At 46.1% G+C, this 17,435-nt stretch overlaps 1 protein-coding gene across 1 annotated transcript in view; it reads right to left on the reverse strand.

The window, feature by feature from the left end:
* The window catches only part of LOC112111072 (unconventional myosin-X-like), a 214,155-nt gene extending 199,501 nt beyond the window's left edge, over positions 1 to 14,654 (reverse strand). The window contains exons 1-3 of the mRNA XM_026657427.1: positions 14,640 to 14,654; positions 13,864 to 13,962; positions 4,017 to 4,175 (exon numbers count right to left, since the gene is read on the reverse strand). Of these exons, the coding sequence (XP_026513212.1) occupies positions 4,017 to 4,175; positions 13,864 to 13,962; positions 14,640 to 14,654 (273 nt within the window). The remainder of the gene's footprint in view (positions 1 to 4,016; positions 4,176 to 13,863; positions 13,963 to 14,639) is intronic.
* Positions 14,655 to 17,435: the final 2,781 nt, after the last annotated feature.

A 17,435-nucleotide genomic window follows, 5' to 3' on the forward strand; every position in this document is an offset into this window, starting at 1 on the left:
CAGCAACAGGGAAATAGGGATTTCTCAAAGGGAAACAATCAGTGCCGCCTGAATTCTAATCAAATGAGTTTTCATGCTGCCCTCAAAGGAGATGTTAATCTCATAGCAGAGTTGGATGCACCTTGAGATCCATTTCACAGAATCGTAGAACTGTAATGGACCTTGAGAGGTCATCTAGTCCAGTCCCCTGCACTCAAGGCAGGACTGGGGATTATCAAGATAGTCTTTGGGAGGAAATGGCCTCTCCCCTTGCATACATTCCATGAATGAGGCAAAGAGTCTAGGGGCCTTTCAAAAGGATTTCATTTTTTCCAAGTAGCCTGCAAGAGCCCTATGCATGTCCAATGAGTGCCACCTCTCCACTGCTAGAATGAGGTTTAGGGTAAAACATTGGAAGAGGGATACTTTGGTTGATGTGCTAGTCTGACACCACCTTAGGGATGAACTTAGGCTGTAACCTCATAGATATCCTATCCCTGTGGGAAACTGTATGGGGGAGGGTCAGCCACAAGCATCCTTAGCTCTCCAATTCTTCTGACCGACATAACAGTGACCAAAAATATTATCTTCACAGAAAGATGTAGTAGAGAGCGGGATGCCTGGGGCTCACATGGAAACTAAGTGAGAACTGATAAAACAAGGTTCAAGTCCTGGAGTGGTACCAATTTTGCCAACACAGAGAAGACTTAAATCATGCCCTTCAGAAACTGGGCTGTGAGTGGGTGTGAAAAAACAGAGTAGGTGTCTACAGGGGGATGAAACACACTAACAGCCATCAGGTGTACTCTGAGGGAGCCAACAGATAGCCCCACGATTTTAAGGACAAAAGGCAGTCCAATATATCTGGAATCTTAGCCCGTAAAGGGGAAATTCCTTGTCAGTTAAACCCAAACATAAACCCATTCCACTTTGCTTCATAATATTTCTTGGTCATAGGTGCCAACTCCGTGGGTGCTCCGGGGCTGGAGCACCCACAGAGAAAATTTGGTGGGTGCTCTGCACCCACCGGCAGCTCCCCAGCCTGCCCCCACCCCAGCTCACCTCTGCCTCCTCCCCTGAGTGCGCCGCGGCCCCGCTTCTCCCCCTAGCTCCCAGCGCTGGCAGCCGCAAAACAGCTGTTTTGCGTCGGCCAGTGCTGGGAACTAGGTGGGAGGAGGGGGAACGCGGCGCGCTCGGGGAAGAGGCGAGGCCAGGATGGGGATTTGGGGAAGGAGTCCAATAGGGCAGGGAGGGGGTGGAGTTGGGGCGGGGACTTTGGGGAAGGGGTAGGAATGGGGGCGAGGCAGGGGCGGAGGGGCGTTGAGCATCCACTGGCGCCAAGAAAAGTTGGTGCCTATGATCTTGGTAGCGTTCTTTCTACTGCTGTTCAGGATGCCCTTGACATTAATCGAACAGGGCCTCTCTAACTTGACATCCATCCAAGTACCATGCCCTCAGGTGAAGCATGGCTGGGTTGGGAGGGCAAGCCCATCCTTCATCCTGGGTTGTCTCTGATGACTACACTCGGTGGCTGCTGATACCACCTCCAAGTTGGGAGGTGGGTGGGAGAATAAGTACTCTGACCCTTTTGGAGGTATGAAATACCTTTTTCCAGCCCACTTGGACACTGACGGAATCAAGGCAGCCCTGGCATGTTTGAGGATGACATAATTAATAGGAAGCACCACTCCAATCGGACACGAGCCATGCAAAATGTCTGACAGCTTGTGTGGTACTTCCTGGACCTCTTCCAGGGGAATCTGAAGTGACCTTGACACTCTCTAGTCAGTCCTAGAAGGTCTTAGTATCATCAGGGTGTGGCAGGGAAGTTGGAATCACCGCCTCACACAGGGAAAAAGAGGACAATGCCACAGGGGTAGCCTTTCCTGCGCCTGTTGCTCTTCTTTCTCATGTTGCTGGAGTTGTGGCTCTAGAGTTGGTTGAGGAAGCTCCTCCTCTAACCTGGGAACCCCAGAACTTCTTTGATCCCTTGTGTCATGAGGCGGGTATACTGGGTGGTAGTCTCGTGGAACTTCTGGAATTAAGGTACTGCCACTGCGGGCTCTCATAACCCCTTGGCACTGAGCCCCAAGGTGCTGGGCACCAGTGGTAATGGGTAGCAGATGTTCTCTAGTATGAGAGTTCTGAGACTCTCTGGAGACTCCCAATGTTTCTGTCTGGGATGAATCTTCTCCCTGGGGCATAGTCTGGGTCCAGATGTATGCCATAGTCCTCTTCCAACTCAGAAGATTCTGATCCCAGATCTGGGAGTGGGGAGGGTCCCTTGGTACCAGAAGGAGCAGTGATGACCTGCCTCTACTTGTTGATGGTACTGGAGACAGTCTGGCTCAACTCCTACCTGTGGACAGAGATGGAGAGGAGTACCTTCGAGATATCAGTGCCAGCTGGGGTCCCAGTGTCAGGCAATGAGGCCTGGAGAAGAGTGGTGACTCCAGGTCCTGGAGCAACAGAAGGTCTTCCAGAGCTGAGAAGCGAACCAGAGAAGATGGAGACATCTCCACAGCTCAGATCACTGAAGAGTGCATCGGATCCAGCGGCACTGATGAGGGATTTGGTGCTGAAGAAGCAGTCCCAGTACCAGAGAGTGCTGCAATTTTGGCCTTCAAAGAAGTCCTGGTCCAGTCCTTCCTAGTACCGGACATTTATATCTCCCTTCCCCATCTGCCCTGGCTCTGGTCTCCAGAGTCTCTCTGAGCCAGAGGTGGGACGAAGGTCTTGAAGCCGCCCAGAACCAAAGAAGAAGAGTAGCCACTCCTACCTTCTTCAGGATGACGTATGGGGGAGGGGAGTCTCCCCTGTCAGAAGTTGTTCCCGCTTTCATGGTTTCTTCTATGAGGGACTTTCAGAGCCAGAACTCCCTGGACTGCATAGTTCTATTTGGGAAGGACCTGCAGATACTGCGTGTCCCCCAGGCAGTACAGACAGGCATCGTGGTAGTCTGTGACTGGGAAGAGCTTGTGGCATGCATCGCAACTCACTCCCCACAACCGTTGGAGGGTTAGGCTGGAAGGCGTGCAGCAACAGCTTCCCCTCCACAAGGGGGGTTCCAAATAAGGAACCGAACCCGAAGCCAGGGGTAGTCAATAGGCAGATCGTGGGCCAAATCTGGACCGCCAGACGCTTTTGAATGGATCCCAAAATCTATTTACTTACTTATTATTGTTGATTTTTTTATTATTATTTTCTCTGGAGTCTGGACCTTGACAATAAATAATTGACTACCTCTGCCATAAGCTATCCCCTAACTAACCATACTATTGAGCTAGCTAATTAAGAAGTTTTAAAAAACATTCAAAAAAATATTTATAGAAAAGCTGAAGTCAGCACAAGCACTGAAGCTCCACCTTAGAGAGCGAGTGGTAAGAAGGAACGAAGATAGCAGTCCGGCAGCCCCCTTTCTTCCTTTGGTGCAGAGCATGAGGAGAGGACGGGGTGGATGTGCAGACCACATGGACACTGATAAGGGAAAATCTCCAGTCCTTAGCGCATGGAGTACATATGCAACATGAAGTGCACTACACATAGGGACAATCACTTGAAGAACCACCACACACCTTCTAATCCTTACTGGCCATTTGATCAACCTATAACCTCTGGCCCAACCATGTTCAGATCAGCAAGAGCTGGGAACTCGGGGGACACAGGGAATATAATGTCATAAACTCAGCTGCTAATATGAAAATAAGCACAGAAGAGAAATGGCCCTGCAAAACCATCCCAAAGCCCAGAACGGAATAGCCACAAACAGGGACTTTTCTTTCTTACCAAAAGGAGGGTAAGCCCCTCTTTTGAAGCAGGGGCTCTACAGGGGTTTAAGGCCGGGGGGGAGGGGGCAAGAGAAACCTAGGATTCAATGGAAATGCAGAGGAGAGGGAATTCCCTGTTTATCCATTGGGAACAGTCCCTGTAGCTCAGGGGACATTGTTCAAATCAATATTCTGTATGTAAGTTGGCAGCTCCAGAAGATAAACAGAGGGCATCAACCAGCATGGGCTTCTCCCAGCTTAGACACTTACATATATGCTGTCCTGTTGGTAGCGCTGATGCAGGTTGAGCAGAATAGCAGCCTCATGCAGGTCTCCCAGCATGGACATGTCTTCCACACCCTCCACACTAGTCTGGTGCATTGGCAAGACCTTCTCCCTGGATAAGGAAGCCTGTGGGTAGCAGAATACCTGGAGAGAAAGGGAAAGGGACCAGTAACAACTGAAAAGAGAATCACTGACCACAGCTTTACCCCACGGCACTTATTAATGATCAGAGGTGGAACATGACACAGGGTGGATATCTGCTGTTTGGGTTTATTTGCACAGCTTCCTACACTCCTCTCCTATCTGGATGAGCCCTCTGGAGAGAACACTGGGAGCATGCAGACTTCCTCCACTCCAGATTTGTTCTCTCCACCTTCAGTACTGCCTGGGAGAAGCTGGACTCACAGAGCAAAAGGCTGTCACCCTGAGAGTTAAAAAAGGTAACATGGAGCCCACATCTGGGGGAGATGCCTAGATACCATGATGACGAGTGTGGAATAAGAACCTAAGCACAAGAGAATAGATTCGTACATGTGCACTTGGTGTATGTTTCAGAATGTACTTCCATCCTTACTCTGCACATTCTCAGAGGCCTGGACTACATCTCTAAAGAGACTGAAAAGCAGAAGCCAGACCAAAAAGACATGCTCTTCTCCTTTTATTTTAAAGATCATGTTTTATAAGCAAATCTCTTGTTGTGTGTTTGCACATGATTTTTGAAGTCACAGGTTTACAATGGCTGTCAATTCTTCTCAGCTCTGAGGCACATCCTCTTCTCTCTGTCCCTATAGCTAAAAACCTTGTCCAAGTTGCATTGGCCTGTTTTGCTGACACATCATAGTGCAGGCTGTCCCCCAGATAAATTACTTAAACTGGAGTTAGAGCTGGAGGTACACATCAGTAACTTGAGTCTGAAGGGAATGAAGCTGAGGCCCACCCTGGCATATTCTGAACATGCAGCCAGTGGCCTCACTGCCCCTCCTCTCCAGGGTGGATATAAATTGTTGTTGTTTTTTTAAATAAAATTTAAAAATCTGATTTTTTTATTTAAATCAGATATTTTTAAAATAAACTTATTGATAATTAAAACTGAAATTGACCACTTATGTTAAAGCCTAAACGTATTATAATCTATAACAATCATTTAAATTAAATACAAAAAATAACACCAAGTGGTATGTTTGCTTCCAAGTTTTAAAGAAAGCCAAACCACTGAAATAGTGGAAGTCACTGGCAAAGCACTTAGAGCCAGAATTTGTTAAAGCACTAAACCAGTTTTTAACACCAATAGCCTCTTGTATAGGTGCAGAGAGAATATTTTCTTCATTTCAGTTTATTCAACTAGTTCAGTTCAATGATGACTTCGTTCAAAGTAAAGAAACCAATTGGAAATGATAAAAGCAGGAAAACTTGTTTTCCTCTTCCAATCGATCAAGGAAAACTAGATGTGAGAGGATAAGATCTACTCATTCTAAATTCTTGAAAGACATGGAGACGAGAAACTACCAGCTGAATTTATTAGCTACAGATAATACTTTCTTTGCTTAATAAATCAGTTAGTTTTAAATGCAAAATGTAATAGATTTTTATATGCATCCAGTACATTTAAAGTTGTTTTTTTTAAATGCTGTTTTGCATTTTTAATTAAATTTGAATTTCCATCCAAATAGAACTTGACACAAATCAGAAGTAAAGAATTAATCTAGTAAATAAGGAATGCATCACTCACCATTTTCTAACCTAAAACATGTAAAAATTAAGAATGAATACATGTAAGTTAAACTATACAATTGCTTAAATAAATGCATATAGATATGCATAGCCTCCAGGTTAGCAAAAAGAAGCAGTAAATTTAGTATAGATTCTATATTTAGTTGCCAACCAACATGTTTTAATAGTTATCAACTAATGAGAATCAACCTTACTTTAGAAAAAAATAACTAAAATGTACAAATGAAAATTAAAATTGATTTAAATCATGATTAAAATCAGTGATTTAAATTTTACATTTGATTAAACACACTCCACGCTGCTGCTCTCATAAATCTCTGTACCCCTTTAAGCTTGCAAATACTATGGAACAGTGGCTGGGAAACAAAGCAGGGGAAAGGAGGCAAGATAAAAAGGTAGAGGTGTGATCTCTCCTCACACCTACCTCACCATCACTTAGAGGAGAGGAAAGTGATCAGGAACAGTCAGCATGGATTCACCAAGGGCAAGTCATGCCTGACTAACCTAATTGCGTTCTATGAGGAGATAACTGGGTCTGTGCATGAGGGGAAAGCAGTGGATGTGTTATTCCTTGACTTTAGCAAAGCTTTTGATACAGGCTTCCACAGTATTCTTGCCAGCAAGTTAAAGAAGTATGGGCTGGATGAATGGACTATAAGGTGGATAGAAAGCTGGCTAGATTGTCGGGCTCAACGGGTAGTGATCAATGGCTCCATGTCTAGTTGGCAGCCGGTTTCAAGTGGAGTGCCCCAGGGGTCGGTCCTGGGGCCGGTTTTGTTCAATATCTTCATTAATGATCTGGAGGATGGTGTGGACTGCACTCTCAGCAAGTTTGCAGATGACACTAAACTGGGAGGCATGGTAGATACGCTGGAGGGTAGGGACAGGATACAGAGGGACCTAGACAAATTAGAGGATTGGGCCAAAAGAAACCTGATGAGGTTCAACAAGGATAAGTGCAGAGTCCTGCACTTAGGACGGAAGAATCCCATGCACTGTTACAGACTAGGGACCGAATGGCTAGGAAGCAGTTCTGCAGAAAAGGACCTAGGGGTTATAGTGGACGAGAAGCTGGATATGAGTCAACAGTGTGCCCTTGTTGCCAAGAAGGCTAACGGCATTTTGGGCTGTATAAGTAGGGGCATTGCCAGCAGATCAAGGGACGTGATCGTTCCCCTCTATTCGACATTGGTGAGGCCTCATCTGAAGTACTGTGTCCCATTTTGGGCCCCACACTACAAGAAGGATGTGGAAAGAGTCCAGCAGAGGGCAACAAAAAGGATTAGGGGGCTGGAGCACATGACTTATGAGAAGAGGCTGAGGGAACTGGGATTGTTTAGTCTGCAGAAGAGAAGAATGAGGGAGGATTTGATAGCTGCTTTCAACTACCTGAAAGTGGGTTCCAAAGAGGATGGAACTAGACTGTTCTCAGTGGTGACAGATGACAGAACAAGGAGCAATGGTCTCAAGTTGCAGTGGGGGAGGTTTAGGTTGGATATTAGGAAAAACTTTTTCACTAGGAGGGTGGTGAAGCACTGGAATGGGTTACCTAGGGAGGTGGTGGAATCTTCTTCCTTAGAGGTTTTTAAGGTCAGGCTTGACAAAGCCCTGGCTGGGATGATTTAATTGGGAATTGGTCCTGCTTTGAGCAGGGGGTTGGACTAGATGACCTCCTGAGGTCCCTTCCAACCCTGATATTCTATGATCCTATGTTTCTATGATCACCCCCTATGCCTCAGCACCCCAGGGACCCATCATCAATTCCAGTGGCCAGGCTGAGCAATCGCAGGAGACCCCCTGCAGCCCACTGCATGTGTGAGAAGGGAGGCTCCAGGCATAAATGTCCTGAGAGATGTCTGACCCTTGCCAGCCCTGATATCAGATCCTAAATAGATACAGATTATGGGGAAATGAATTTGACGGGCAATCAGGAAGCAGGATTGTTATTCACTGAGAAAAGTTAAAAATAAATAAATAAATAAATAAATAACCACACAACCTAGAAAGTGACTAAGAGGAAAATCTCTTCAGACAATCAGCTGTCAGTAAAATTATTTTTTACAGAGCCCAAAAACAAACTTAGTTCTTCACATAGTCCTGTATAAAGTCAAAGTCCCTGACACAAAACTCTTGCTTCGGGTCTAATATTACCTGTGACATAATGAGATGGTCACAAACAATAAGGAGGAAGAGATGAAGTAGCATTAAAATCACTCAGTGACTCAGTATGAGCATTAGCCTTCAGTAGAAAACAAAATATCCATAAATCTGAACACTGCTGAGACTGCTGCATGTAACAGAAAAGTCAGGTTAGGGAGGTTTTGGTTTGCTTGCTTCTTGTAGGCAAATGTTAGAAGGGATGATTTAAAGGATGAGGTCATGAATTTTAGGGAGGGGTAACCAGAAAGGACTACTATGTCATCTAGTCTGACTTCCTGCGTAGAACAGGTCACAGAATTTCACCCAGGAACTGCTGCAGCGAGTCCACTATCTGGTGGTTGAACAAGAGTCTCTCCCTTAGAAAAGCATCCAGGCTTGATTTCAAGATTTCAAATAATGGAAAATCTACAATGTTCCTTGGTAATCTGGTCCAATGGCTAATTCCCTCATTTAAAAATATGCACCTTATTTCCAGTTTGAATTTGTCTAGGTTCAAGTTCCACCCATTGGCTCATGTTCTGCCTGTTTGTTAAAGAGCCCTCCATTACCAGAAATGTTCTCCCTGTGTAAGTATTTATACACTGAGTAAATCACCATCTCTTAAACTTTTCTTTGTCAAGCTAAATAGATTGAGCTCCTTTAGCTTATCACTGTACAGCAGATTTTCCAGTCCCTGAATCATTCTTGTAGTGTGTTTCTGAACCCTTTCCAATTGTCCAACATCCTTCCTGAAGGGTGGACACTGCAACTGGACACTATCCAGTAGTAGTCTCACTGATGCTGTCTAGACCAGGGGTTCTCAAACTGGGGGTCGGGACCCCAGAGGTTATTACATGGGGGGGTCATGAACTGTCAGCCTCCCCCCGAAACCCTGCTTTGCCTCCAGCATGTATAATGGTGTTAAATATATAAAAAAGGGGTTTTAATTTATGGGGGGGGGGTCGCACTCAGAGGCTTGCTATGTGAAAGGGGTCACCAGTAAAAAAGTTTGAGAGCCACTGGTCTAGATGTATATGAAAGACATATATGGTCCCACACATACCACTACTGTGACTTTGAAGAGTGCGAACAGCCTAACACTGATCACTGACACAGGAGAAATCCTTCAGAAATGGTGACAGCATTTCAGTGATCTTTTGACCGCACCGTCCAACATCACAGATGAGGCATTAAGAAGAGTAGTGGGTCAGCCAACATGGACACAGTCCTGTTCTTTGGCAAAGTCAGCACTGCAATCAGTGTGAAAAACTGCAGGTCCCCCAGATCTGACGGTATTTCTGCAAAATATTCAAGTATGGAGGTGAGATCCTGCAAAGGCAACTGCATGTACTATTGGGTACTGAAGACATACCACAAGACTTCAAAGACGTCACTATATAAAAGAGGAAAGGTGAAAAGTCTGATTCTGGTAACTATCGAGGTATCCTATTACTCTCTATCGCTGGAAAGGTTCTGACTAGAGTACTCTTTGTTTGTCTGCTACGCAACATTGCTAATCGTGTGCTACCAGAGTTGCAATATGGTTGTAGGCCAACACATGGAGCAGCAGACATGTGTGACGCTCTGTACCTCGGGGGAACACCCTACGCCCCCATGTTCATCCTTATAATATGACTGTGTGGCATCCAATGCAAAGTGTGTCATGTCGGGTGTCTTCGGAAGGCTCATGATGCACTGAGCATTGTTGTTACAGTAATGTTATAGGTTATAATTTCATGTATGTAGTTATGAGGCTGAAAATTCATCTTCATGGCTTAAAATAAGCCCAGTCAAAAACGCTCCAAGAGCAGAGGCGCAGTTCACATCTCATCAGGGCAGTATGGGACAAACCCAGCCCCGCCTCACAGGAACAAAGGACGCTGGCCAAGGCAGCAACGAAAGGATCTATCTGTTGGACTCTTGAGTGAGTCACCCCCCCCTCCTTTGGCCAGTTTGGGACTGCAATGCGGTAATGCTCACCTGACTCTGAAGTGGGGAGGCAAAGCCAAGAGAGAAGAAAGAACATAATAAAAGGGAGAGACTTTGCCATGCTCTTCCTCTCTTCCACCAAGCGACTGAAGCGCTGATCAAAGGGGAGAGCCTGGCTGAAGGGCAACCAGCCAGCCTGTGGTGAGAAGCATGTAACTTTGTAAGGGCACTGAAAGTGTTAAGATCAGCTTAGAATGTGTTTTGCTTTTATTTCATGTGACAAAACCTGACTTGTTGTGCTTTGACTTATAACAACTATAAAGATAAATTTTAAGTGAATAAATCTGTTTGTTTATTCTACCTGAAGTAGTGTGTTTTGTTTGAAGCGTGTCAGAGACTCTCCTTGGGAGAACAAGTCTGGTACATATCAATTTCTTTGTTAAACTGATGAACTCATATAAGCTTGCAGTGTCCAGCTGGCATAACTGGACACTGCAAGACGGAGGTTCCTAGGGCTGTGTCTGGGACCGGAGCTATTGGCTAGTGTCATTCGATTGCAAGTAGCTGGGAGCAGCTTACATGCCAGAGGCTGTGCGTGAACAGCCCCGGAGTGGGGGTTCTCACAGCAGAGCAGGGGAAGGCTGGCTCCCAGAGTCAAGGATTGGAGTGACCTAGCAGATCACCGGTCCAGATAACACCAGAAGGGAACGTCACAACATGATATTTGTAACCCATTAGATGCAACAGAAATGCAGAGAACAGCAACATGACATTTACACTGTCTTTATTGACCTAGCTTTATTGACACTGTCAGTAAACCTGGGCTTTGACAATTATAACGTAAGTTTGGTTGTCCAGAAAAATTCACCAACATTCTGAGGCAATGTCATGATGGAATGCTTGGATAAGTCTGCATAGATGGTGTTCTGTCTGACCCATTTACTATTACTAAAGGTATTACGCAGGGTTGCATAATTGGTCCACTCTCGTTTAATCTCTTCTATGTAGCTATGCTTGATGATGCTACAAGAGACCTGAATGCCGGTATCAGGATACATTTCCAATCCTCTGGAAAATTATTGAATCTGAACAGGCTGCGATCTCCCGCGACGATCTTCACAGCAATTGTTCATGGGCTGCTGTAAGCCGATTACTGCGCTCTAGAGGCACATACTCTAGAAGATACACAATTGATCATGGACAGATTCACAGAGTCTGCAGAAAGGTACGAGCTGACAAGCAATCTGAAAAAGACAGAGGTCATGTATCAACCTGCACCAGGGAGACCCTACGTGAAACCAAAAGTCGCCATTAGCAACACACAGCTGACTGCTGTTATGGACTTCAGCTATCTTGGTAGTATATTGTTGACTGATGTTACCATAGACAAGGAGCTGACAAGTCTGATCAACAAAGCCAGTTCATCATTTGGCAGACTATCAGGCAGAGTCTGGCAGCAACATGGTATTAAGCTTCAAAATCAAGTTAAAAGTCTATAAAGCAGTTATGCTGTCCAACTTGTTGTATGAGTGTGAGACCTGGACCTGCTACAGGCATCACATTAAGCTTCCAGATAAGTTCCATTTACAACATCTGCATGCCATACTCTGCATCAAGTGGCAGGATAAAACCATCACTAACGAGGTTCTGGAACGTAGATGCCCCATAGGGACTGAAGCCATGTTTATCGCATCACAGTTACACTGGGCTGGTCATGTGTTGAGGATGGATGACACCAGAATGGCCAAAGCAGTTGCCATATGGTGAACTGAAAGTGGGCAACTACATATGAGGCAGCCAGAAGAAACGCTTCAAGGATACGCTGAAGCATAACTTAAAACAGTGCAACAGTGACACTGACAGCTGGAAGTTGTCAGTACAGACAGATCATGCTGGCAAGCAATAGTCAACGATGGGGTTACCCACTTCAAGATTAACTGCCATATGGATCTTGAGGCTGAGGCCTGGTCTACACTACGGGATTAATTCGGATTTAGCAGCGTTAATGCGAATTAACCCTTCACCCGTCCACACTACAGAGCCAGTTAATTCGAATTAAAGGGCCCTTTAAATCGATTTCTGTACTCCACCTCGACGAACGGAGTAGAGCCTAAATCGATTTTGTTAATTCGAATTAGGGTTAGTGTGGCCGCACACCACCGAATTACTGTGTTTAAATTAATGGGGTAGTGTGGCCGCACACCACCGAATTAATGTGGTTAAAAACCGAATTAAGGTGCTTAGTGTGGCCGCGCACAATCGAATTTATACAACCTGTTTCCCAAATTCGAATTATCTAAATTCGGATTAATCCTGTAGTGTAGACATACCCTATGTCATAAACAGCAGCAGACTCAGCAGGCACAGACTGTAATCTCTTCCTCCACATTAAGCTCCCTGTGCACGTCACGTGGAAAGGGCTGCCACTTGCACATTGGTCCTTTTAGCCACAACCATACTCACAACACGTCATCTTGGGTCATGAAGGACAAGAAGAAACAATGCAGAGGTAACACCTCTGATGTTGAGGTCAGACTAGATGACCTCATGGTACCTTCTAGCCTTAAAACCTATTGGGGGCAGGAACCCACCTCTCTACTCCTACTCAATATTCTCCTCTTTATACATCCAAGGACTGCATTAGCCATAGAAGCCACAGCATCACACTGGGAGCCTTTGGTTATCTACTGTAACCCCTGATGGGTTTTTTTTTCCAGAGGTGATTAATGGATTTTGGGAGGGCTTTCCAAACATAGGGGCAGCATGCAAGTCAGCACACGGTAGAAAAGGGAGAGGAAATGAAGACGCAATGGCCAGGAAAACAGTACTTATTACTTTATTCATTGGCTGCAGCATTGCCTGGGAAGCTGGACTCGTCACACGGTAAAATCAGGTGATTTTCATTAATGAGATGGGGAGACAAGCTGACAGTGAGCCATGCTTAAAGAGTCTTAAGTAAAAACAGTCCACATGGCTGCACAGGTGACAATTAGAGAGCAGAGCACCACGGACAACAACATTGCAGGGATACCAATGACCTAACTAATGCCCTCGCAGGCAGGGTCCCAAGCAATAGAATCACAGGGTTAGAATGAACTGCAAAGGTCATCTAATCTAACCCCCCCAATACACCTTCAGGCCAATACACAGCAATAAGGTTCAAGAAACAGGTGGCCACAACCTATACTAAAAACACCCTAAAGCAACCTGGGCTTGCAAGAAGGGCTATTGAGTGAATGGAAGAGGAGGGAATCAGGTACCTATAGTATGCCCCCATGGGATTTTGGTTTCAGAGGTGGGCTAGGACTTTTTAAAAACTTTGCCATGATTTTCACAACTTACGACCTTGCTGGTCTTGTCCCCATCGTCCCTCATGACCTTTCCCAAAACGTGCCTTGACAATCCTCCATCCCTAACTACAGAATACAGTGCTGCTAGGTGTGGGGTATTTGGAAGACAGTGTTGCAAGATGTGAAACTGAAATATGTTGGTGTGATGGTTTCCAGTCTCTGAGAGATAAGTCAGGCATCTCATAGCAGCTTAAAGGGACACAATAAATTTGAAATCTAGTCAATTTCAAAAAATGAGTGAAAGTAGTTTCAAATATTTAAATCCACATACACCCCCCCCCCAACCAATTTGGTTTTACAGTTGCATGTTCCTGTTTTTTAAAACTGTTTTTCTCCCCCCGTTGCTGTGAGACACTCCCACACAAACAATTGGGGAAACTGGCTAACAGCCTATACAGTAGAATCAGTGAGAGTGATTACATACAAAGTCAACTATAACAGAGAGAGAGAGAGAGAGAGAGAGAGTGAGTGAACGCATTTCTCACCTCTGTCAGTTGCAGTGATCTCAGGTGTTACAACAGCAGCAGGGGAACATTTTTCAGACACAAGTGCGATACTGAAGTTTACGGTTTCCATTTAACGTAAGGAAATCATCTAAGACCAGGCGATTTTGACCTGTAGCTTTTCTCAGCTGTAACACCAGCCAAAGCCTCATGCAAACCTTGATTTCCAATTATACTCACCTCTCCATAATCTGTTGTGAAGAGCACAAACCCATCATTGCATGAGCCAACAGTGCACGGCTGCAGCTGATCTTGCTCCCGTAGCCACACCCGGGTGCCCTGCAATTAAATATTGCCCATTAGAAACAACACAAGATTCAAGTCACTTTCCACTGTACCTTGCACCAACTGCTCCCACATTTGTGTGTGAGCACTCAAAAGGGACACCCATCCTTAGTTTCACAAAGGAACTACTGAAACCGCTTTCCATGTGCAAGATCACAGCTCTGTGTGTGTCACAGACAGAGGTCACAGTTCTATCTCCCCTTGAGATGGAAGGTGGACCCGCTTCTCCGCCTCTGCTCAGCATCCAAGCAGGGCATGGGGAGAAGAATGCCCATAATAAGGTAACTATAAAGAGCATTACAGCATGGCTGCCTCCATGAGACACGTACCAGGGCTTGTCTGAGTGTGATCAGCGAAGTGAAAGGTGGAAAAGCATTTGATACACTGCTAAGTCAAGCTAGAAAGATCTAAGCTATTACTTTTGAAATGTGGCATCTGATTTTGAAATCCCAATTTGAGACATATGAGGTGTTCAGCACCTCTGAAAACTAGGCCTAGGTCAAGCACCCAAAATCAGAAGCCACTTTGAAAATGTTGGCTTTAGCTCCTTTTAAGCTTCCCTCATACGCAGGGGGCTCCCACAAGGTCAGTGATGCACTGGAGCTATAGTCTGAGTACGGCCTCCTGATTCCTAGAGCAGAATGGTGCTGAATACATTACAGCACACTGACGTGTGTGCTGCACATTCCAGGACAGCAGAACTTCAAGAGTTACGGACACTTCGGGAATGGAGGTTGTTCGTAACTCTGAAACGTTCGTAACTCTGAACAAAACGTTACGGTTGTTCGTTCAAAAGTTCACAACTGAACATTGACTTAACACAGCTTTGAAACTTTACTACGCAGAAGAAAAATGCTGCTTTCCTTTTTTTTTTAGTAGTTTACATTTAACACAGCACTGTCTGTATTTGCTTTTTTTGTTTTTGTTTTTTGTCTGTCTTTGCGGCTGCCTGATTGCATACTTCCGGTTCCAAATGAGGTGTGTGGTTGACTGGTCAGTTCATAACTCTGAGGTTCTACTGTAAATTCTAAATAGGGGAAGCATATGGGGTAGGGAAAGGTGGCTACTGAATTAACCATGAACCTGAATAGTCAGCACCTTATTATCAGTTATTTGTGTTTAAATTAAATTAATTTAATAAGTCTCAGACTTTTCCATGCCATGTATCTCTCTGGCATTCCATCACCCTGCCCTCTAGGCCCAGGACATGCTCCCTTCCCCAACAACCGATCACACCACCCTCTAAGTCCATGACACTCCTGCCACCCCATCCCATCACATTGCCCTTGCTCTGGGAAGCTCTCCTCACCATCCTTATCCTCATCTACCAGGTGACCTCTCCCCCCACCATGTAACCCTCCTATGAAAAACAAAACCTATATAAAGCTATGTTGAGAATGTTACTGTAGTGAGGCGGTATGGCCTCCCTCCGAGCCAGAGCACCTTGACAGAACAAGGAGCAATGGTCTCAAGTTGCAGTGCAGGAGGTTTAGGTTGGATATTAGGAAACACTATTTCACTAGGAGGGTGGTGAAGCACTGGAATGGGTTACCTAGGGAGATGGTGGAATCTCCTTCCTTAGAAGTTTTTAAGGCCCGGCTTGACAAAGCCCTGGCTGGGATGATTTAGTTGGGAATTGGTCCTGCTTTGAGCAGGGGGTTGGACTAGATACCTCCTGAGGTCCCTTCCAACCCTGATATTCTATGATTCTATGATTCCCTGCCCAAGTGGGCGGAGCCAGGACTGCCTCGCCCCTCCCACCGGAAGTACGCGACTGGAACAGGAAGTATAAAGGCTGGGGCAGAGACACAGAGGGAGGCAGATGGATCCTGCTCGCTCCCAGCCGCTGACCCTGCTGCTGAGACCAGCGACGCCCTGCCCATCAGGGAACTTACCTCTGCCACGGACCTGCCAGGACTGCCGAGGGGAGGGAGTGGTGGAGGGACAGCTGACCTTACTCTCACTGCAGCTTTGCCAGAGACACAGTCAGCGTGTTGCGGCTGGAATCACCGCTGACCCACTGGCAGACCACTCTGCCACGGTTAGGGCCCTGGGTCCGGTGGAGCAGGGTGGGCCCGGACCTCACCTGCCCCACCCACCCACCCACACACACCCCCAGAGGGGCAGCCTCCCCTCACCAGGTCCAGTGGCCTGTGCTCATTGGTTGTCTGATGGAGCTAGGACACCCGAGCCCTGACTAGAGACCAGAGCTCATTAACAGCTGGGTTTTCTCTGGCTGTGTTACAAGTGTCCAGGACTAATTGACTACTGGGTGTGTCCTGTCTCTGCAGCAAGAGACTAGGGCCAGTTGGCTACGGCGTTTGCCCAGGTCCTTCCTAAAGGGCCCTAAGGCTATAACCCATTGACTGTTCATAGAATCATAGAATATCAGGGTTGGAAGGGACCTCAGGAGGTCATCTAGCTCAACCCCCTGCTCAAAGCAGAAGCAATCCCCAACTAAATCATCCCAGCCAGGGCTTTGTCATGCCTGACCTTAAAAACCTCTAAGAAAGGAGATTCCACTACCTCCCTAGGTAACCCATTTCTGTGCTTCACCACCCTCCTAGTGAAATAGTGTTTCCTAATATCCAACTTAAACCTCCCCCACTGCAACTTGAGACCATTGCTCCTTGTTCTGTCATCTGCTACCACTGAGAACAGTCTAGATCCATCCTCTTTGGAACCCCCTTTCAGGTACTTGAAAGCAGCTATCAAATCCCCCCTCATTCTTCTCTTCTGCAAACTAAACAATCCCAGTTCCCTCAGCCTCTCCTCATAACTCATGTGCTCCAGCCCCCTAATCATTTTTGTTGCCCTCCGCTGGACTCTTTCCAGTTTTTCCACATCCTTCTTATAGCGTGAGGCCCAAAACTGGACACAGTACTCCAGATGAGGCCTCACCAATGCCGAATAGAGGGGCATGATCACGTCCCTCGATCTGCTGGCAATGCTCCTATTTATACAGCCCAAAATGCCGTTAGCCTTCTTGGCAACCATGGAACACTGTTGACTCATATCCAGGTTCTCATCCACAGTAACACCTAGGTCCTTTTCTGCAGAACTGCTACCTAGACACTCGGACCCTAGTCTGTAGCAGTGAATGGGATTCTTCCGTCCTAAGTGCAGGACTCTACACTTGTCCTTGTTGAACCTCATCAGATTTCTTTTGGCCAAATTCTCTAATTTGTCTAGGTCCCTCTGTATCCTATCCCTACCCTCCAGCGTATCTACCTCTCCTCCCAGTTTAGTGTCATCTGCAAACTTGCTGAGGGTGCAATCCACACCATCCTCCAGATCATTAATGAAGATACTGAACAAAACCAGCCCCAGGACTGACCCTTGGGGCACTCCGCTTGATACCGGCTGCCAACTAGACATGGAGCCATTGATCACTACCCGTTGAGCCCGACGATCAAGCCACCTTATAATCCATTCATCTAGCCCATATTTCTTTAACTTGGCAGCAA

Source organism: Terrapene carolina, unplaced genomic scaffold, assembly GCF_002925995.2.
Source record: "Terrapene carolina triunguis isolate 2854851 unplaced genomic scaffold, T_m_triunguis-2.0 Scaffold243, whole genome shotgun sequence".
In the NCBI taxonomy this organism is placed as follows: Eukaryota; Metazoa; Chordata; order Testudines; family Emydidae; genus Terrapene; species Terrapene triunguis.